This window comes from Setaria italica, chromosome II, assembly GCF_000263155.2.
Source record: "Setaria italica strain Yugu1 chromosome II, Setaria_italica_v2.0, whole genome shotgun sequence".
NCBI lineage: Eukaryota > Viridiplantae > Streptophyta > Magnoliopsida > Poales > Poaceae > Setaria > Setaria italica.
Window position 1 is genome coordinate 42,812,350 of NC_028451.1, and position 22,107 is coordinate 42,834,456.

Sequence of the window (22,107 nt, forward strand, 5' to 3'; positions counted from 1 at the left end):
GTAGGTGCCGTGAGGATCGGTGGCTTTGATAGAAAGTCCTTCAACTGTTGAAAGGCTTGATCTGCCTCCTCGGTCCACTAGAATTTGTCTTGCCGCTTCAGTAGTTTGAAGAAGGGTAGTCCCCATTTCCCAAGTCTTGAGATGAATCTGTTAAGGGCCGCCATGCATCCAGTCCGCTTCTGGACATCTTTGATGCATGATGGGGCATGGAAATTGGTTATGGTAGAGATATTTTCAGGGTTAGCCTCAATCCCTCGGTGACAAATGATGAACTCGAGTAGTTTTCTGGAGGGTACACCGAACATGCACTTGGTTTGGTTCAGCTTCCACCGGAACTCTCACAAGCTTGTCATCGAGTAGATGACTTGGAAGATACCCCGAGCAGCAATCAAGGAAACAGAGTAGAGCGCATCCAGCCATCGAGTCGATGACTTGGTCAATCCTAGGGAGCCCGAAGGGGTCCTTTGGTGAGTCGAGAGCCTACGACTACTAGATCCAGGATGAGAGGATAACGTCCTAGGTTTGAGAAACTATGCCACTGATCCTTCCTAGAGAAGGTTATTGGCACCTTGGACCACTTAAGTAATGTACGCGTTGTTGGTTCAATGGACATAATCTCTCAGAGGGCTAGTTTTGGGGACCGCTTGGTAGCATTACCCGGTGTGTCGCCGAAGATGACGTTGATATTGTTGGACGGGTTTTGAAATTTGTCGTTGTCCTTGTCACCATTGTCTTCGTCTTCTTTGGCTTTGCCCTTGTCCTTTGCTCTAGAAGTATCTGGTAGATCTTTCATGACTCTGTGAAGACTGTAGCAGTCCATCGCGGAGTGCTTAGAGTGTGGGTGCTATGGGCACTACTTTTCCAGGAGCTCCTTGAATGGAGTCCTTTCTTGATTCTTGCTGCCTTTCTTGGAAGACTGGGATATCGCCACGACAGTATTGTCTGGCTTCCTCTTATGATTTTAATTACCTGAGTAGTTGCCCCGGTTGTCATTATTGGGTCAATCATTACAGCTCTTGTCGTTGTGTTGGCCATTACTCTGATTGTTGTTGTTCTGACCTCTATTATGACTAGACTCAAACCTCTCTATCTCTTTGTCTTCTTCATCTGCCCAGGTTTGTATCATGATCTTGAGAGATTTGATATCTTCCGGGCGTCTCCTGCTGAAATCTTGGAACATTCGGTGGTCATAGAGACCGTTTTTGAAGATATCTATGGCATCCCGATCTGTGATGTCCACAATGGTGGCCTTCTTGTTGAAGAAACAACGTAGATAGCTGCGTAAGGTCTCGCCTTGCTGCTATTTAATTTGAGATAAGTCAATCCTGTTGCCAGCACGCTGCATTGCCCCTGCGAAGTTGTTTGTGAACGCCGTCTTGAGATGACTCCACGTGTCGATGGAGTTTCTTTCTAGGGACTCAAGCCATGTGAGTGGCCCTGCCTCCATGGAGGAAAGTAGATGACTTTAGTGTCTTCATTTTCTCCCGCTGCCTAAACTGACAATGAGTAGCACTGTAGCAATTGGACTGGATCCTACTTACCGTCGTATTTAGTGATACCCGGAGGTTTGAACTTGTCGGGTAGAACCATCTTTTGTACTCATTTTGAGAAGGCAGGGGAACCTGTCAAAATCCTCCCCCGAGTACTCGACTTCTTGTTCGCGCTCGCGGCAGCACCCTTCAATGATCGTGCGGGCATTGCGGCTATTGTTGATCCTATGACGGAGGTCATGTACTGGATGTTCAGGCTCTGGATGGGGTCCACGGTGGCCATGGCCTCTCGAGGGTTCCTCTCGACTACCCTCTGCTCCGGCTTGACTCGGTTTGGTGCCCTCAATTCTGGGGTAGTTGTTCATGGCACCCTCGTTTCGACTTGGTCTGGCGCCTTCATTGCAGCTTGGTTGCCTAAGGCTACTGCCATGATGGGATGAGGTGTGTCGAACTAAATGTATCGGGCTTTGTTGATCGAGTTGCTCGTACGCACGCTCCGCCAGCTAGGCCAGTTACCTGGTGTACTTGTTTTGAGGCATTGAACGAGTAATCAGGTCGATCGATGCAATGGTGGCGAGAGGAGTATGGTGCTGACGTGATTGAACTGCTTCAAAAGCGTGATCCAAGTTCATGATGGGTAGGTCGGATGCAAGGCGGCGGCAACGCTCTGCTCTTGCAGCATTCCTTGCTTGCCATCGATCCCTTTGAGTTTCAGTTTCTTCTCCTTCTATGTTGGCGGTGAATTCAGCCTGCGACATGTCGTCTGGGTGACGTTCGCGTCGCAGATTCCTTTCTGTCTGATCTTCATCCTCACCTCCTTGTGGAGTAACGATGGTAAGGAGTTTCCGCTCCGGAGAATAGCTACCCGAACTTGACGTGATGACATCTATGGAGCCGTCTTCTTCTTAGATAGGCAATAGAGGGGTTCCCTCCTGGTACGGAAGAGTGTCAAGGTACGCGATAAGGTGTGACTCATAGTCCTTGGCGAGAGCAGGCGGCTTCATGTTGGGCCCGTAGAAGAATCTGTCTTGTGCAGTAGATATGATAATCAGACCCTGTCGCGGATCTGATAATGGAGTCTCCTCACCCGGATCCGAGTAGTAACGAGGTCCTCGATCAAATCTGAGTTGGATTGCGATTTGCACTAGCTTGGTAGGCAGCACCTAAGTTTTGGAGTCCGAATGGGAATTGACTTGTATTGTAGGCCGATTCACACGCTGGCTTAAGTGCCAGCTCGTGGGAACCAATCCGACGAGCAGTAAAGTCGAGTTGTACTCGAACTTGTCCCTTGAGCCTCAGAATATGTCAAAAATTTTGTTGAATTTTTCGACGAAATCCTCCAAAGCTTGGCGATGAAGGTTGATGTCGTACTATTTTTCCTCCGACGCCGATGCAATGTGGCAGTGGAAGTTTCCAGTGCTGTCTGCGACGTAAACCCAGGAGCCGAAGATGAATGTCACGTCCGCTTCGAATGCAACAGTGGGTTTGATGATGATTTGAGCCATCGAGTTCGCTAGTGGATTCTCAGCAAGATCCCCTACCTGGCGTGCTAGCTGTCGTGTTTAGACCCGGCATCCTACTAAGGTATACCCGATGTAGTATTTTATACGTGGGGCTCGCCGAGATTAGGAACTCGAAAGTAAACTCGAACACATGATTTTGACATGTTTGGGCCGTTGATGAACTCGAACACACGATTTAGATATCAATTTTGCAAGCCGAGGCTGGTAAAGTCACTATTTTTAGCATCACTGGTGAAGTTGTTTTAGGAGAATCCCTCGGCTCCTTGAATTTCTAAAATTGGGTCCAATATACTAGGCTTGAAAGTCACCAAGTCTAACTAGCTTCCACGAGCCTGCGGCAGGAATTCCTTCATTTTTTTTTTACGAACGATTCCTCCATCTTGAAACCCTTTCGGAGTTTCGGGTACGGGAACGTGTACGTCTCCTAATGGGCGAATACTGAGGCTGCCACCACCGGCAAGCCACCATCGACCGCATCAGCGACCTCCCCGACGAGCTCCTCCACATCGTCCTCCTCCGGCTCCGCTCCAATGGTGACGCCCCGCGCACCAGCGTGCTCTCCTACTGCTGGCGCCACGTCTGGGCTAAGCTGCCCAAGATTGTCCTCGACTACCATGACCCACCGCCCCAAGACGTCATCCCCAAGCTCCTGAACTCCGTCGACGACGCCCTCGCCGCCTACTCCTCCGCCGCCCCGGCCGTCATCAAGCGCCTCGAGGTCGCCCTGCCCGGCAGGAGCGGCACCCACATCCCGGCCTACCGCGTCTCCAACTGGCTACGCTTCACCTCGCAGCGGAAGGTACGCGCGCTCTACCTCAGCGTGCCTAGGCTTCGCACTTAGGATGACGATGTTTGGGAAGGGCTCCTGCTTCCCGCCTGTGACAAGGCAACAAGGATCGAGCTCTTCCTCAAGCACCAATGGCACCTCTGGTTCCCACTAGCTGCCTCGTTCTCGATGCTGACCGACCTGGTGATACACGATACCAGCGTGGAACTTGACGAGCTGGAATCCCTTGTGTGCTCGAAGCAGTGCCTGCGCCTAAGGAACCTACAGATCGTTAATGTCCAGTCCCTGTCGGTTGACGTTTTCTCCGTACGCTCCAACTCGCTGGTCTCATTACGGTTTGACGCCTGGATCCAGAATGCTACCTTCCCGTTCCGGCTAAAGGTCGTTGCCCCAAGGCTAGAAGAACTGCGCGCGTCTTGCGATGTTGTTTAGAAGGACGACGACACCTGCAGCCCTCGCCGCCTCCAGTTTTTCAGTCACCTCCGGCGGATAGGAATCAAGATTCAACTATAGCAGAGGGCCAGGGGCTATATGAAACAACAACGGGCATGGGGACACTGCTCAAGTCCCCAACAGTCCAACATATCTCAAATGTTTCATTAATAGACCAAATCATGATGTGGTGTCTGTGTTTTTTTGCCTTTCTGGGCTCAATTTTGTGTGATCATCAACATTGCTTTCCACCCAACCCAACGCTCTCGGTACAAGGCCATGCGTTTACGGGTGTGTTTGGATGGAGGGACGGGATGGGACGGTCCCAGTTTTGCATGTGTTTGGTTGGAGTAACTAGTGGGACAAGACAGGATCAAATAGGAATATTCCTTGAAAAATAGGGATGGATCGGTCACTCCAAAACTGGCGGACGGCTCCATCCCCCGTGCACGGCATCTCTCCTCCGTCTCCTCGCGCCCGCCCACCCCGTCCACGCACCCCGTTGCCTCCCCTTCACCGAGCCACCCACGCCCACACCCCCTCCGATCCTTCTCCACCCCATCTTCTCCTTGCGCCCCTCTTACCCTAGCCCCGGCGGTGGCGATGGGTCCCACGGCAGAGGCCCAGATGGTGGATCACATGCCCTAGTGGCGGCGATAGCGCAGGACCTCGACGGGGAGCAGGTAGGCGCGGGCCCTGGCGGCGGCTGGGCTTGGAGGAGCCAGGGTGGTGTAGGACGACGCGGAGGAGCCGGGGCAGCCTCAGGGAGTGGCCAGGGGAGCTTCGCCTGTCGGAGTGGGAGGTAGCTGGCTCGGGGGCGGCGTCAACGGGTTGGAGGGAGCGAGCGCCTAGAGGTGGGGGTCGGGGGTAGGGAGGAAGAAGATTGGAGGAGGAAGAAGATAAGGTGGATGACAGATGAGGCTCGCAATTGACATTTGGGTCCTAACGGATGCAAACGCCGTCAATAATGAACCGTCCTTGTTTTGCCAACCAAACAACGAACTAGGACGTCCTCATCACTCTAACTAAATACTAGGTGGGATTATCTCATCCTTCAAAAAGAAGGATGACCCTGCCCCATCCCACCGTACCTTCATCCAAACACACCCGACGGGGAGGGTGGCCTAGTGACATATGGCTCCATACAACACCTGAACACCACCACTACTATGCTACTATTCACACAGATCGCAAGGCACAAAATGTCAAAATCCAAGTGCAGAGTTCAGGGCTAACGCCACGTGGTGTCACCGGCCTTCGACGATGGTGACGGTGACGTCGTTGACGGTGCAGGTTGACGACCACTCGCCGTCGGTGGAGGTGGAGCCCCTGTCGCTGCAGAACCCCGGGTGCCTCGGCTGCGGGAGCACCGCGCCCGGGTTGCCCAGCGCCATGAACACCGCCGCCATGTGCGGCCGGTCGTCGGCCCGCTCCTGCACGCACAGCAGCGCCACCTGCACGCACCGCCGCACCTCCGATACCCTGTGCTCGCCGGCGCCGGCCACCGTCTCGTCCAGCAGCGCCACCGCGTTGCCCTCCCTCCACAGCTTCCACGCCTGCCCGGCCATGGATGGATGGTGAATTGGTGATCAAGCTGTTCGTGTCAACAACAATGCCCTGTTCGTGAGCAAACTACTGTAAAATCGCTTACGTGGCTGAGGAGGCTCGTCTGCTCGCCGCTGCTGTAGATGCCCCGGTTCTTTCGGCCGCTGACGATCTCGAGGACAAGCACGCCGAAGCTGAACACGTCGGACTTCACTGAGAAGACGCCGTCCATGGCGTACTCCGGCGACATGTACCCGCTGCACGCCCATGGCGTCAACAAGTACACTTAGCTACTGAGGTGAAATGCAGAGCATGTTCATGGAGAACAAAAAAAAACGTCGGTCCTCTGTTGATCGTACTTACTATGTCCCGACGACTTTCCTGGTGTGCGAGTCGGTGTCGTCGCCGAAGATCCTGGCCACGCCGAAGTCGGAGATCTTGGGGTTCATGTCCCTGTCCAGGAGGATGTTGCCGGCCTTGAGGTCCCGGTGGATCACCTTGTACCGGGAGTCCTGGTGCAGGTACAGGAGCCCCCGGGCGATGCCCAGGATGATGTCGAACCGCTTCGACCAGTCCAGCTGCGCTGATCGACCCTTGTCTACTCAGACACATATTGTCCCATTTGTTTTGTCAATGTTCAATTAAAGGAAATCAGCGTTGGTAAATGTCGAGGATTAGCAGGCTGGATTGAGTTAATTTTGGTACCGAAGATGAAGTTGTCGAGACTCCTGTTCTCCATGTACTCGTACACCAGGATCCTCTCCTCTCCGTGGATGCAGCAGCCCAGGAGCCTGACGAGGTTCACATGCTGCAGCTTGGCGATGAGCATGACCTCGTTCTTGAACTCGCCCAAGCCCTGCGTCGAGAACTTGGACAGCCGCTTCACCGCCACCGTCTGCCCTCCTTCCAACTCCCCCTGATTCATTTCACGCGAATGAATTCACTTCAAAATTCAAACCAACGTGTCGTTTGTACGATTTGCCACTGCTAAATTTGTCTTACCTTGTAGACAGCGCCAAAGCCGCCTTCTCCAAGCTTGGTCCATGTCGCAAAATTGTCAGTGGAGAAAGCTATGGTCGCCATGTCAAAGAGCGTGACGTTCAGGTCTTTGTTCTGACCGGATTCATCTTCCAGCTTCCTGTCTTGGACCGGAGTAAGTGGGATACTGGAGTCAAACGAGTTGAACCTCTGCGTGCTCTGAGACGTCCCTGGATTGCTCAAGGAAAATTTTTGTTTCATACTCGGGATCAGCACATGGATTTGCAGAAACAACTACCTATTTCTCCTGTCAGAGATGGGAGACTTGGAGCTCACACCTTTGTTTCTGAAAAACTTGTTCCAGAAGAAGAATCCGCCGAGCCCGAAGAGGAGAAAGGCTGCTAAGCTTACGAAAACGGCGACAACTATGTTGGTCTTACTGGGACCGCCTCCATTGGAAGCTGTCAGCATCATCGTGGAAAAGGTTAGTAAAGGCATATTGATTTCATTGTACTATATGAAACTTGTGCACCAGCTGCTACTACTAATAAATGATTGCCTAAATGGTGTAGCTTTGAAAGAAAGAAACCCATAAACTCAATAGCTTTGTAACATGGTATTTTCCTTCTGTATCGTTTGCATTTGCATGTGATTCAGGAGATTGAACTTGTGCAGTTGGCAAGTACAAGAAAACAACCCTGCTGGTAATCAATATATTTTTTTGATAATTAATATGTACTGCAAATGTTGTAAACCTTCCTAGAGTAAAGAAAAGAAGATCGATCATATCAAACATAATGGCAATTTGGTCCCTTTCCTCTCTAGGTTCACTCCAGGGTCCAGGCTACAGCGCTACAAAATAGTATCTTGCAGAGCACTAAAAGGTCTGTTCAAGTTCAACCAAAGATGATGGCTACTAACACAAATAATGAAAAGAATAATCTACGTGAAAGATCAATTTTGAAATCGAAAGCGACTAGCGCTAGCTCGCGTTAGCCTTAGGCACTTGTTCCTGAAAGCAACAGTTGCCAACAAAAGGTCCGGCCAATCTTGATTTTGGTAGGGGAATGGTCAATTCAGGCTTAAAGATGCGCTTATCTGAATTTTCATCAGCTCATGCCTCATGTTATAAGCAATAGAATAACAGACGGAAAGCTTATGGGCCATGGTTAATCCAAGAATATATCTTATTCTCCTTTAGAAGAATCCAACTATCTTGCTCCTAGTTCTTAAGGATCTCTACTAGGACAGAAAAGTCTAAATGGCTCCTTTCTGTCTTGATTACTATGTTCTTCAAAAGAAATTCCGTCTTGACTACCTCATCCGACACAAGTATTCCCTCCAAAATCAATTCTTTATCCTTGAAAACTATGATGTCAACATATGAAAAGAGATGAGCAAGAAGATTCATACGCAGATCGGACGCCGCAAGACGAATGTACAGATCCTCGCCACCGGAAGGGAAATGCCTGATGTCTATCAGCAGCGAGCTCCAGATGATGCAGCCGCTGTCGCCGCCCTTGATGCTTGAGGCGGCGTAGGCCAAGCAGGAGCAGTTGGCCAGGCACATCTGCCTGCACTGGTCGACGGTGATGCTCTTGTCCTCCATGGCGTTCGTCGTGTCCGGCAGCTTCACGCCGCGCAGCTGCAGGAACCCGTCGCCGGTGCAGTTGAGCGGCGTCACGCGCCGGCAGCCGGCGGAGCTGTCCCTGAGCTGCCAGTCCCGCGGCGACGCCGGCGTGAAGCCGTGCACGCAGCCACACGCCGGCGAGCCGCTGGCGGTGTCGCAGACGCCGAAGGCGCCGCACTGCGCGTAGTGGTCGCACTGGTCCCGCGGCAGCGACCAGTAGAGGCTCCACGCGTGGCCGCCCGGCGGCCACACGTAGCGCTGCACGCTGGACTGGTTCAGCACGAACCGCGACACAACGCCGGCGGCGCCGTCCACCACGAACGTGTAGTACACGTCGCTGGCGTTGGCGACGAACTCGAACCGGAAGTTGCTGTTGTTGGGCTCCATCTCCGGCTCGCCGCTGAACTGCAGCCCGTTCCACGGCCCGTTCCGGTACACCGGCGCCGTGCCGTTGTACCGTATGAACCCCTCGGGCACGCCGCGGATGTCGATGCCGAACGTGTAGTCGCCCTGCGACGGGTCGCCGGGGCTCCGCCACGTCGTCAGGTGCCGGTCGAGCCCGGTGGTCAGGTCCCACCCGAGCTTCATGCCAGGGAGCAGGGTGTCGGACGGGTGGTCGAAGCTCTGCCACAGGACGGCGCCACCGCCGTCCCGGAGCACGAAGTTGCCGCTGTCCAGCAGCTGCGCTACGGGGGCGCCGGTGCCGCTCGTGTTCGACGGCGCCGATGACCAGAATACACGCCCGGAGCTATCGGCGATCACCAGGCTGCCGGTGGCGTTGATGGCAAGGCTAGCCGTGGCGCCGGTGATCGGCGCGTCCCGGTTAGCGACCCAGACGATGGTCTGGGGAGCGATGCCCATGTACCAGATGCCCAAGAACCTCGCCGTCGAGCTCGCCGGGGTGAAGAAGCCCAACTCGAAGACCCCGCCCGCCGAAACAAGCGTCTCGCCATCGGCTAGGGAGGAGTTGGCAGCGATGGTATCTGCCGCGGAGGCAGGGGAGGAGAAGAACGTAACGAGCAGGGGAAGCAAAAGCAGCTGAGCTAATGGCGGCCGCACGCCCGCAACCATGGCTCTGTTCGGCACAGGCCGGAAAAGCGCGACGCACTCACTGCCCAATTCCCCCGTCCCCCCAACTATGACGAGCTACAATTTTTACTCGTCGGCACGCCGGCGAGAATCCTTCGAACCCTCTCACCTACCGTCCCCCATGGGGAACGTTCGTGCATCCGCTTTTGCATGTCGACTTGCGAGGATTTTGAAGTCGGAAGCCAAGATTGACCGCGGCGGCGGTTGGTTTGGCAGGGATTTCCACGGCTGCGGTGGGTCGGCTCAGTCCAGCCCAGCTTCATCTGGGATTGGAAAGTGGGTGGTGATGGTGATGTTCTGAGACATTCTCACAGGAGTAGAAATGCGTTAATTCTTCTTCGTTTCTTCCCCGACGGCGACCTCGCCGAAGCAGAGTCTCCCCTGTTGACGCAAAGTGGGGGACTTCAGAGCAAAAAATATCGTTTTTTGTTGAGCTGGTGGTAGTAGTCTTGACGCAAGAGTAGAATTGTAGAAGGCATCACGCCATCTCGCCACACAAGTTTTTCACCTAGCGGTAAAATTGAACCGGTGGGACTTGCGTCTTCCATATGACCCTGCCCCACTGGCTGCAGTAGTGCATTGTCAGGGACGCTAGTCTAGAAGATACAGATCTTTCATTCCGATTGTAGTAAAATTGTCCACGTGCAGAATCAGAGTATCTTATACTTTTAGGATAAAATAGCAATCAAATTGTTGTTTGGTATCGTCTTATATTTTGGTGTCGTTTTAGGAAGGAACCCTATGCAGAAAACGGCCCAAGTCAATTAATTACTGCATACTCCTTTTGTCCATTTCTGGGTTTCACATAAGTCAAACTGTTTTTTTAACTTTGACTGTCAATAATAAAAAATATAAAGATTACTATCATGAAACTAACTATTATGATATGTAATTATTTATATTTAAAATATTTATTTTTATAGATATTATTGGTTAAAATAGCAGATTGAAAACCATGTCGATATCAAAAATGCTTATATTTGTGGACGGAGGGAGCCTGTCATATCTATGTCAATGGAACCAAGTCATTTACTAAATGCTTTTTTTGTCTTGGATATCAAGACGTAACAATATTTCTACACAGATATAGTTTCCTTTTTAAATTTCTTTCTCTTCAACTCATTTCATGTTCATGATGCAACGTTTACTTTAAAAAATAATGGATGATTTACGTATGTTGATGCCGAGTAGAAAATCTGTCCAATCGAACAGTAGTTGACTGTGAAAAAGCGGCCATTGACGGATTGACCCAAGTAAAACCTGGTCATAAATGCACTCAAAAGAAATAAATGTCCCAACATTTGCTAAAGAAACTAAATTTTATATAAAATGGTGCTTGAATTTTTTTAGGGAAAATGCTGGTTGAGTTTACATGCAGTGATGCAACCTAGGCCAGAACTTATAATGTTGGCAAGAAAAAGGCCGGTTATCATTCAGAAATTTCGAAAACGAAAAGGCTAACACGTAACGGATCGCGTGCAAGTGAGCTGCCCACCTGGGCTTGCTCCATATTGAAGAGCCCCACCCCACTACCTCTTACCGGGTCGTGTGTGGCCCAGTTGAACAGTGTACACGCGCAACCCCCACAACCGGGCCGAAAAGGCGAGGACCACAACCGGCTATGGGCTCGGCTCCTCTGGGTAATTCCATGCAGCTCCGGGCTTCCGAAGTTTCCGCTTCGCTTTCCATGTCGCATGCTAGGACGTGTTAATTTCGACGTCAGCGTGGATAGAAACTCTCTTCCGTTGCAATCACCAATTGGGCGACCCAACTCCGGCATATAAATCAACACGCAGATTACCCTCTTCGCCACATCACCAAAGCGCCCCAAATCAACCTCGTGAGGAGACGAACGAGGAGCAACTCGCCGTGGTAGCACCGTAGCAGCGCGATGGCATCGGCGGTTTCGGGCCCACGGCGACGATCACGCTCATCAGCTCGGACAACGAGCGCTTCGAGGTGCTGGAGGCGGCGGTGACCCTGCCGCAGACCATCCTCCACATGATCGAGGACGGCTGCACCAACGGCGGCGTCCCGCTCCCCAACGTCACGGGCAAGGTGCTCGCTAAGGTCCTCGAGTACTGCCGCAAGCACGCCCCGGCGAGCGCAGAGGTTGCCGCCGAAGGCTCCTCGGCCCCCCGTGCCAAGTAAAGATAAAGATCAGCTGGAGGAGTTCGACAAGGCGTTCATGGACACCAACCAGGCCACATTGTTTGACCTCAGACTGGCCGCAAACTACCTCGACGTCAAGGGGCTGCTGGACCTGACCTGCCAGAAGGTCGCCGACATGATCCAGGGCATGTCGGTGGAGGAGATCAGGCGGGTGCTCAACATCTAGAACGACTTCACGCCGGAGGAGGAGGCGCAGGACCTTCGACGACAATTAGAGGCGCCGCTAGCGATGGACGGTGTGGTGGATGCGCGTCCTATGCTACTAGTAGATTAGTTCAGTCCCTTAGATTTGCTTATTTAAAATATAGCTACAATATTTCTTAATGTCCAAGGTTTAGTAATGGATAGTACTAGTGATTAACTCGTTAATTCAGTTACCCTCATCTTTCTTTTTATGTCGAGCTTTTTTGATGGAATGATGATAGTTGGACAATGCGGGGCGTGTTGTATTGGCGCTTCTCTGTTCGTTGGCTGGCCGCCATGTAGCAGCCAGCCTACCACCTACAAATTAGGCTACAGCGCAAGTAACCATCTAAAGATTGGGCAGCCCATGAGTGTCAGGCGTGTGTTTTTGCCCCACTTTTTTTTTCGTGAATACGCAGGAGAGCTGCGTATCTTTATCTTAAGAAGAAAAATATAACATACAACGCAGGCCAAGCCGGGCACACGCACGCGGGTTTGTTCATCGTTTAGATTACATAACCGCTATAATGACGCATTAGAGCACCTAGGATAAACTTCAGTTTAACTGATCCAGTGCACCTCTTGGTGCCGGCCAGCCCATAGCCGCTAGATGTTTTGCTTTGGAGGCGCACCAGAGCTGCCCTTCTTGAGTAATTTCAGTTAGCAACAGAGTGACGTTCTTCGGAGATGATCTGTCGAAAATCCGATCATTGTGCTCTTTCCAAAGCTTCCATGAGACAAGCATGAAAGCCGAGTCCAAACCTTTCCTTTTGGCCGCGTTGATGCTCCTTCTCTTGTCGAGCCACCAGTCTAGCAACTGAACTTCTTGTGCCGGGATGATGTTCTGCAAGTTCAGCATTGCACTGACTTCGTGCCATACCTGCATTGAGAAGGAGCACCTGGAGAAGAGATGATCGGCAGTCTCCAGTTCCTGATCGCAAAGAGCGCAATTTGCTTGCTCCTGCAGCCCTTGCCTTTACCTCCTGACGGCTGTCCAAAGCCAGTTCTTTACTGCTAACCACATGAAGAATTTCACTTTCAATGGTGCCCAAGCTTTCCAAATTGGTTCAGCTGCAGCAAACTCGATGGCGGTGTTGTAGAACTTGCAGGCCGATTTTGCAGAGTAGGAATGGGAGATGTCCCATTTCCAGGAGACTGAGTCTTCAACGCTGGCCGTTAACTGAACCTGCTGTAACTGATGCCAAAGACCGATGTATTCAGTTAGCACGGTTACTGTTAACCGTCCAGCAATATCGTTTATCCATGCTTGTGTTGCAGCCCTTGTGCTACTGCCCGCCGGTTTTTGATTCTTGGCCTGATCAAGCTGCACAATTCCGGCGCCATGATGCTGGGCGAAGCTTGTGCCAACCAATTGTCAGTCCAGAACAGCGCCAAATTTCCATCTCCTACATGTACCTCAATGGAGGCTTGAAACAATTGTTTCAAAACCAGATCCTGTTCAAAATCTAGCCTCATGTGTTTCCATGGCCGATTAGAATCCGTTTTCTGCAACCAAAGCCACCTCATTCTCATGGAGAGTGATGCAATGCGTAGGTCAGGAATGCCCAGCCCTCCATAAGCAAACGGTCTGCAGACAGACGGCCAGGCCACCATGTGCTGCGGGTTTGCCGGCCCAAAGAAAACCACGACGCCTCTTGTGAATTTCCTGCAGCACCCATTCCGGAACTTTTAGGGAGATGAATGTGTGAATGTGTGGACAGTGATCGAGCTCATAACCGCTTTGTTAGTCTACCGGCTTTATTCATCAAGGGGAGCCTTCCAAGCGGGCATGCCCGCTGATACCTTATCAATCATTGGCTGGAAGTGACATTTCTTCAGACGAGTCACTGAAAGAGGCAGCCCCAGGTATTGAATCGGGAATTCAGAGGTAGGAATCGGCAGGATGGTTTGTATAGTGTGAAGCTGTTCATCTGAGCAGGCAATGGGAGCTATCAAGCTCTTGTGCAGGTTAGTGTGGAGTCCGGATGCTCTTCCAAAGAACTTGAGCACCTCCTGGATAGTGGTGACATCCTGAACACTTGGCGCTGCAAATAGAATCATATTATCGGCATAGATGGAACATTGGTAGTGTATGGCACTGTCTGCAGGTGGAGCAAGAACACCATCTTGTGCAGCTCTCTTCAGAAGTCGATTAATTAGTGAAGTGAGTTACAAAATTGATCCTATATACGCACGTAGCGAAAGCACTTGCCGGTCCAATTCCCCTGTGGATCCCTGCATCCTAGGTAGCTACCTCCCCTGCAGCATGGTGACGGTGAGGTCGCAGGCGGAGTAGGACTCGTCGGCATGCCCGCCCCCGAACAGCCCGTCCCTGTCCGACGACGTGCACTGCAGCGTGAACGTCGGCGGCTTGGGCGTCGGCAGCACGCAGCTGTCGCTTCCCAGCGCCATCACCACGTAGGGCACGTCGGGCCGGTCGCACGCGTGGTCCTGCACGCACAGCAGCGCCATGTGCACGCACCGCAGCGCCTCCGCCGTCGCCGCCCCCGCCGCCGCCCGGACCGCCGGGTCGACGAGCTCCTCCCCCTTGCCGGCGCTCCACAGCTGCCACGCGTACCCGACGATGTTGATGGATCCCTCCATGTGGTGGAAGCTGCTGTTCTTCTGGCCCGACACGATCTCCAGGATGAGGATGCCGAAGCTGTACACGTCGGACCGCACCGAGAAGAGCCCCTCCATGGCGTACTCCGGCGACATGTACCCCAGTGTGCCCACCACGCGGTTCGTGTTCACCTGGTTCTGGTCGCCGCCGAAGATCCGCGCCATGCCGAAGTCGGAGATCTTGGGGTTCATGTCCCGGTCCAGCAGGATGTTGCTGGCCTTGAGGTCCCGGTGCACCACCCGGAGCCGCGAGTCGCGGTGCAGGTAGAGGAGCCCCCGCGCGATGCCCTCGATGATGTGGAACCGCGTCTTCCAGTCCAGCAGACCTCGCCTCGCCGGATCTGCAGAGATCACCGATCAGAACCAACCACACTGTCAGCCTCTGAAGATTGTTGCAAGAATTGTGCTGTGAGAAATTAAAGTAGAATTGAATGATGCCGGGTCATCGTCGTACCGAATAGGAAGGCGTCGAGGCTCTTGTTGGGCATGTACTCGTACACCAGGATCTTCTCCTCCCCCTGGATGCAGCACCCCAGCAGCTTCACAAGGTTGCGGTGCTGCAGCTTGGCGATCAGGATCACCTCGTTCTTGAACTCCTCCTGGCCCTGGCCGGAGCTCCGGGACAGCCTCTTCACCGCGACCTCTTCGCCGCCGGGGAGCTTTCCCTTGTAGACGTGGCCGAAGCCTCCCTCCCCGAGCTTGTTGTCGGCACTGAAGTCGCCGGTGGCCGCCGCTACCACCTCCAAGGGGAACAGCGGCAGCTCGCACTTCTTGCCGCCCTCTGCCTCCTCTTGCTCAGGCTGCTTCGGCCCTGAGAAATCCTGCCTTGATTCCCGAACAGGGAGCAGCGACGGGAGCCTTGGCTTCCCCCTACTTCCAACGATGCCAAGTTTCTCTGCACAGGATGAAACACGGTCGGGGTGAATAATGTGCTCAAATAGCGAAATTGACTGAAAAATCGTCTCAGATATGAACTTTTTCCCTCACCTTTGATTCTTCTCCTGCATTTCCACAGGAGAAGGCCGCATCCTGCTAACACAGCCACAACGACGATAACTGCAATGACCACTGTTGTCCATCGCCTCGTTTTGGAGCCCGTGTCTGTGCAGCGAGAAGCATCAGAAAGTGTTATCAGCACGTGCAAATCTCATGTACAGTAACTAGTTTTTCTACAGTTAAATGAACCAGTTCAGGTTCAGGATGTCATAGCAGATGAAAGCAATTCAAGAATATATGGGTCAAGGTGTCCAAGATTTGTTTTTCTGAACATGCATTCAGACTAGCTAGGTGATATAAAATATCACCATATATGGTCAGACATGACATGCTGACCAAACAAGGTCAAACAGATGTGATGTTTCACATGTTCCCTGTGTGCTAAACTGCTGATTGGAATATCATATGGGTGAACCTAACTGTCCACCTCGGCTTCATCCAAAAGCTCAATAAACCATGTTAGGTCCTTTTCATGGAGCCGACAGACGGCATTGTCTTTTCCCCTTACCTCGAATATTCTAGTTGAGGGAAAACTCTAAGGACGCGTCGTTGCCAAAGCAATTAATCTTTAAGACGAACAAGAGATTGCGATATTTTGTTCTTTTTTAACAAGTCAACGTCCAAAACAAATGGTTTGCAGAAGTTGTCATAGACTCGTAGTTGAAGTTGAAATCGACGAACATTTACTGATTTAATCAGCCTTTACGCATCGTCGAACAACGACAGGCAATAAATCACTGAAAATGGTATGACTGTGACACCACCATCTGTAAATCATATGTACCTCAACCAGATAATTCTGGCAATGCAATTTTCTTCAGAAAATAAACAGGATAAGCATTGATTTTCTAAGGGTGAAACGGTCGTCGCGCCGGGGTTTTCACCCTTCAGAATCGCTGTTCACTAGTCCAAGTTTGCAACCATCTTGCACACGCCTACCTCGGTGAATTTTATCTCGTGGACTAGAGAAGGCGCCGCGCAACGAGATTGAGTCCCCAGTAACTTTACACGCATGCATTTACACTGCTCACTGCTACTTTGCCTATGTCATTTCTCTCTCTACACGGCTAGAATCGCATTCCTGGAAGAAGGCTATTCTTTCTCAAATCCATTGGTTTGACATTTAGCTCAGTCAATTTGTCAGTTCTTGGGGACAGCCAACAAACAAAGAATTCAAGTATTTGTCAGTTTTTAGCAAGCAAATTAAGAAATTCGTTTCCAAACAATTTTCTACCCCAGCGAAAACTCTACGCGTATGTTCTTCAATCATAACCAAGCAAGCAAGAACATGGTTCTTACCTAATATGGATGCCGGGACCTTGACGTGCAGATGGTAGCCTTCTCCATCCGGGAACTGGTAGATGTCCAGCAGTTCTTGGCCCCATGTCAGGCAGCTGGTGCCGATGCTGTAGCTGTAGGCGCCGCAGGAGCAGTTGGCCAGGCACGTCTGCCTGCACGCGTTCTCGTCGCCCACCGTCGTTACCCAGGTGGCGAAGTTGGGTAGCTTAACGCCGGGGAGGTCGGCGAACCCGACGCCGCCGCCGCCGCTCACGTTGGTCTCGCAGGTCAGCGGGGCGCTCCTCACGCAGCCCTGCGCCCAGTTCCCGCCGCCGTACGCCGCCGGGTCTCTCGGCTCGAAACCCTTCAGGCAGGTGCAGACGGGCCGGCCATTGTTGCCGGCGGCGCACTCGGCGTTGGCGCCGCAGGTGTTGTAGGCGTGGCAGGGGATCGTCGGCTGCGACCAGACGGTCTCCCACTCGCCGGTGTCGAGGAGCATGTAGCACGTCTCGGTGCCGTTGGGGTGGAGCATGAACCGGTACTCGGAGGTGTTGTAGGTGTTGAAGACGTAGGACATGACTCCGTCGCGCTGCGACGGGTCGCCGTTGAGCTTGAAGCCGTAGACGTACAGGGAGCGCCACGGCACGCCGACGAAGTTGGTGTTGGCCCACTGGCCGGAGCGCCAGTAGGTGGTGTTCTCCTCGCCGCCGGCGCCGCCACCGCCCTGGGGGCTCCGGCGCCAGATGTAGAGCTGCGCGGAGCCGAGTGGGTCCTGTCCGAGCGTGAAGTCGCCGGTGCCGGGGTCACTGGCGCTCCGCCACGACGTGAACAGCGTCCGGCTGACGACGGCCCCGTTGCGGCGGTCGAGGGTGATCTTCATCCCGGGGAGGAATGTGTCCGCCGGTTGGTCGAAGCTCTGCCAGACCAGCTCCGGCTGCCCGCCGTCGCCGCCGCCCGGCGGTCAGCTGGATGTTCCCGTTATCGGCGATGGCGAGGGTGACGTTCCCCAGCGGCGAGGACGTGTTGGTGCTCCAGGCGACGCGGTCGCCTTCCATGACCCGCAGCTCGCCCGACGCCGTGACGGCCGCCGAGTACGCCGAGGACGCGCTCACGGGCGCGTCGCGGTTGGCCACCCACGGCACCGTCTGCTCCTTGGCCCGCGCGTACATGACGCCCAGGTACCGCCGCGAGGGGTCGCCCTCGGTCGGCGTGAAGAAGGCCAGCGCGAAGGTGCCGCCGGGCGACACGAGCCTGTCGTTGGCCCCCAACGACTGGCCCTGCGACAGCGTCGCCGCCGCGTCGGCACGGACGGCGGCGTGGAGGAGGAAGAAGAAGAAGAAGAGCGCTGCTGCCGTGGTGGCGGCATGGGCCATCACTTCCTTTGGCTCGTGTCGAGGGGATCGGAGGGAGAAGAGAAGAGAAGTCGGGCGGATCAAATGGCGGGAGAGTCCCGCGCGGCGGGTGTATATGATGTGGGCGCGGCGGCGCGCGCGCGAGGCGCGTGGACGAGCGGGTGGGCCGCATGGTTTTTGAATGGGCGGATTAGTCGACTAAGCACTTGGATAGCTGATCGGCATGGCGCGACGAGGGTAAAGTGGTCTGGAAACGAAGGAGCTGCGAAGGTCGGGGTTCACATTGCAAGAAAGGTAGAGTAGGACTGCGCCCGCGCGCACGAGCCCGGCGACAAAACAGCATCTGACTTACGACCGGTAAACTATGAATTGATGGCGAACTGATCCGGTAAATTGACAGGTTTAGAGTCCTCATGAATGATGCGAGGATTGATCATTCGTCATTTGAGGTGCTTCATCCGGTTGAAAAAGGAAGGTGTTTTAGTTTTACCCTAAGTAAAATTCTCATACTTTGAGTCTTTGACAAGTCTTTTATTTTTTTAAAAAATACCAACATATATAATATTATATTAGTTTTTCCTAAATTTACCATGAAAAATATATAAATAGTATATTTATTTGGTACTGTAGATGTCAATATACTTGTATATAAATTTGTCTAGAGTTTGAGAAGTTCAGATTAGTACTCCACAAAATTAAAACACCTCACTTTCTTTTTTGCGATACAAAACACTTTACATTTTGAAAAGATAAGAACCATGTAATTTTGCGGTAGTTTGTGTATGTAACAGTTGAGATGAGCCCAGTTTGTCCCCGTCAAACTTTGTGTCAATTTTTGCTTGGATCGATCTAGGAGGTAACTTCCTCACGGGCGCGTTTCGTTCACGGACGCTTCCTACCTGCCGTAGCGTCACCCAGGGTAACTGCGGCAGGCAGGCTGTGGAAGGCGCGCGCGCGACACGGATTGTGAACGAAACGCGCTACTAGTTCTTTGCCCTTGTGGCAAAAGGAGGAGGCGCCGTTTTGCTGACGAGGAGCCGACGCGTCCCTGATCTGCTAGCTTGGGATGGCGCAGCCATTAATCTAGCCTGATCTGACTGACGAGGGAGCACGAGCCTAAGAAATTACGCAAATTTGTCTAGAAGACTAGAAGGATCAGATGAGCCAACGGCCGTTTTTCTAGTCTAGGGCTCTATAGGTCAAAACTCAAAAGCACACGAGTGACGGCCCAAACGACCCGGCCGTGTGTCCATGGCTGGCTGCTGCGACAACTTAGCACTGGGCCTGTCCACCAGAGATGTCAGTATGTCACTCACACCAACGCAACAATGCCAGCAAACCACCCTGTTTTTCTCATGAAAGTTTTCCCGGTGAAACTGAGGAGAGCAGAGAGCACCGCACAGGCAGTCGGGGTGGATCGGACTTGCGACTTGGGGTGGGGGGAAGCGTCGAGCGGAGCGCGTGCGCGTCGGGCTCGGCCAGCCAGCGGCGCGGTCGCCGATCGAGAAAAGAAAAAAGGAATTCGATTGATTCTACTCGGCGCATTCGTCCCGTCCGTCGGGCTGGTCGGGTCGGTTGCCGGAGCAGCGTCTCGGCGCCAGGTCCGCGATGCCTTTGTTGAAACGAACTCGCGCGGGGGATGGGCCGGCCGGCCGGCCGGCCGGCCGGCCGGGAACCAGTAGTGATCCGGGCGCCCGCGGCTTGCGACGACGAGCAGAAGCTTCCGCCGCGACCCATTTAGAACAAACCTGCTGTAGTAGTTAGGCAGTAGCCGGTGACTGAGACTCCTCCTCCCACGAAAAGGAATCTACTACTTCTGAGCTGCTGCAGGCTGTGGTACGGTACTACTTCTAACGTGCGACGTCGACGCAACTGCTAGCCGTTGTTGCTTCCAGTTCCAGCTGACTATTCTTTCCCGTACCGGCACGCGGACCGCCGCCGGGAGCTGCCACACCGGAAGTGGCACCTGGAGTCGCCGATGCCGCGTGAACTACTGGTCCAACCGGCGCTGTTGTGTGCCTCATGCTGTGTCTTACTTGCCATTGACGATGCACCGTGCACCTACGTTTTCATTAATTCATGCTGAGATAGAGATAGTTGGACATCTACCAGGCGTTGAGATCATTCAGCCCCAGTTGTTCCCATCATTTTTTCCTGCTTGGTTTTAGTAAATCAAAATCGTAGTCACTAATGGGGAACACCATGGTACTACTTATGAAAGTAACCCGAAGCGAGCGCATCAAGAGAACTTCATGGCGATCGAGCACAACGAAAAAATGGTTAGAAACCGGTCGAAACGCGCGCGGAGAATCTCGTGAAATACAACGGGTTGGTATATGGACGGTGGACGCCGGTATATACAAAACTGGCGCGCTCCAACGTACTGTACTCTGCTGCCATTCCAACAACTATCCGTTGTCCGGCCGGTCGGCCGCCGCCGGAAGATGCCAAGCGGTTGGCATCTGGAGGACCCTGCAGTCGCCAATGGCGCGTGGCCTGTGGAGCCCTGGGCCGCTGGTTCTGGTTGCCTCAAATGCATTGCGGTTGCACCACATATTAGCTTGTTGGAGTATCAAAACTTGAAAAGGAAAAAAAACTGCATTATTTAAGATGAGCTTCATGTATTTAGATAATTCGTTTCAAAAAAATGTATTTAGATAGAGCACTATTGTGCAGCTTACGTAGTGCATAATTGTTGGGGGTGTTGTTCTAACCTCTAGCAAACCTACATTATATCGAAACTCAAGAAAAAACTGGTTCTTTAAGGCTAGTTTCATGTGGTTATAAGTACATGTTTAGATAGAGATGATCGTATGCTTTTATCAAAATCCAGTCAAATTAACTTTTGAAACTTCAATTTTTAATAGTTTTCAAAATATTGTGTATGAAGTAGAAAGAATCATATTGTAGATTTGTCTTGAAAAACATTCATAATCTCGTATTCATTAAGCACTGCTACTACTATATCCTAAGGTCCGACAACGTACTGCGCACGAGCCTAAGGTCGGTCGCAGTCTTCGAAACGTCTCCGATCCCATGAAATGCAGCGAAACATTCTGCATGTCAACCAGATGTACACAGTGGCAATGAAAGCGCATTTGGTATTTCTGGTCTCGTCATCTTTTCCAAACCCTGCAAGAAATTACGCAGTTTTGTCTAGAAGTGCTAGATGAGTCAACAGTCGTTTTTTGCGAGTCAAAAGCGCACGATGGACGCACGCATACTTGTATTCAAACTTTACAATTTTGTACTAATAATTTAGCCGACAATTTTTTTAAATTTTTTTAATATAAATATGATACAGAAGTATTTATTATAACCATAAATAATATAATGTAAGATAAATGAATAAACGGAGGGAGTACCGAAGAGAGCACAGGTGAGTCAGGGCCAGTGGAGTTGCCACCTGGGGCGGGGGAGCATCAAGCGGAGCGCGTGCGCGTCGGGCAGGGGGCAGCCACCCAGCGCCGGTCAGTCGCCGATCGAGAAGAATTCACGGGGCGGGCACGTGCTCCCTCAGATCCCCGCCGGAATTCGATTCTACTCGGCGGACCCGTCCCGTCCGTCGGATCCGTCGCCGAAGCAGCGATTCTTTCCTGGACGGGCGGGGCGGCGCTTGGAATGGAACCGTAAAAACCAGCGCCGCGCTGGGGAGCGGATCGCGGGAAACACGCTTGAAAACCGGACGGAACGGCCGGAACTAGGAACGAACCCGCGTGAGACGGGACAGGAATCTAGACGCCCGCGGCTTGCGAGACGACGAGCAGAAGCTTCTGCCCGGTACATCTACAATGAACGAACCTACTAGTAGCACGTCAGATTATTCATTCTCCCTGGAAAAGAACTTACTAGTAATCCGTACTAGTGAAGTACAGTAGCACTAACTGCCGCTGTGCTTCGATCTGCGGTCAGCTAAGGGCAGTTCTGACCCAAGATACCGGCCATAATTTCATCATCAAGAAACTAGTACTAGATACTATTTTTCTAATGCAAGCACCACTATTTCATATTTAAATTTAATACTACTCAT

At 52.5% G+C, this 22,107-nt stretch overlaps 2 protein-coding genes across 2 annotated transcripts; one reads left to right on the forward strand and one right to left on the reverse strand.

Moving 5' to 3' along the window:
- The first annotated feature begins 1,717 nt into the window (after positions 1–1,717).
- Positions 1,718–4,232, forward strand: LOC101773871 (putative FBD-associated F-box protein At1g78730). The gene is made up of 4 exons (XM_004959689.1): positions 1,718–1,821; positions 2,239–2,324; positions 3,457–3,812; positions 3,900–4,232. Exons 1-4 carry the CDS (start codon positions 1,718–1,720, stop codon positions 4,230–4,232), a joined length of 879 nt encoding a protein of 292 aa, XP_004959746.1.
- Positions 4,233–5,180: 948 nt separating this feature from the next.
- Positions 5,181–18,246, reverse strand: LOC101764949. The gene is given in 13 exon segments (XM_012843457.2): positions 5,181–5,788; positions 5,884–6,034; positions 6,141–6,375; positions 6,483–6,693; positions 6,780–6,985; positions 7,094–7,216; positions 8,169–9,531; positions 12,866–13,187; positions 14,084–14,792; positions 14,906–15,346; positions 15,439–15,552; positions 16,747–17,665; positions 17,667–18,246. Coding segments are annotated over 13 exon segments (5,535 nt in total). The 5' UTR covers positions 18,099–18,246; the 3' UTR covers positions 5,181–5,479.
- Between the last annotated feature and the right edge of the window lie 3,861 nt (positions 18,247–22,107).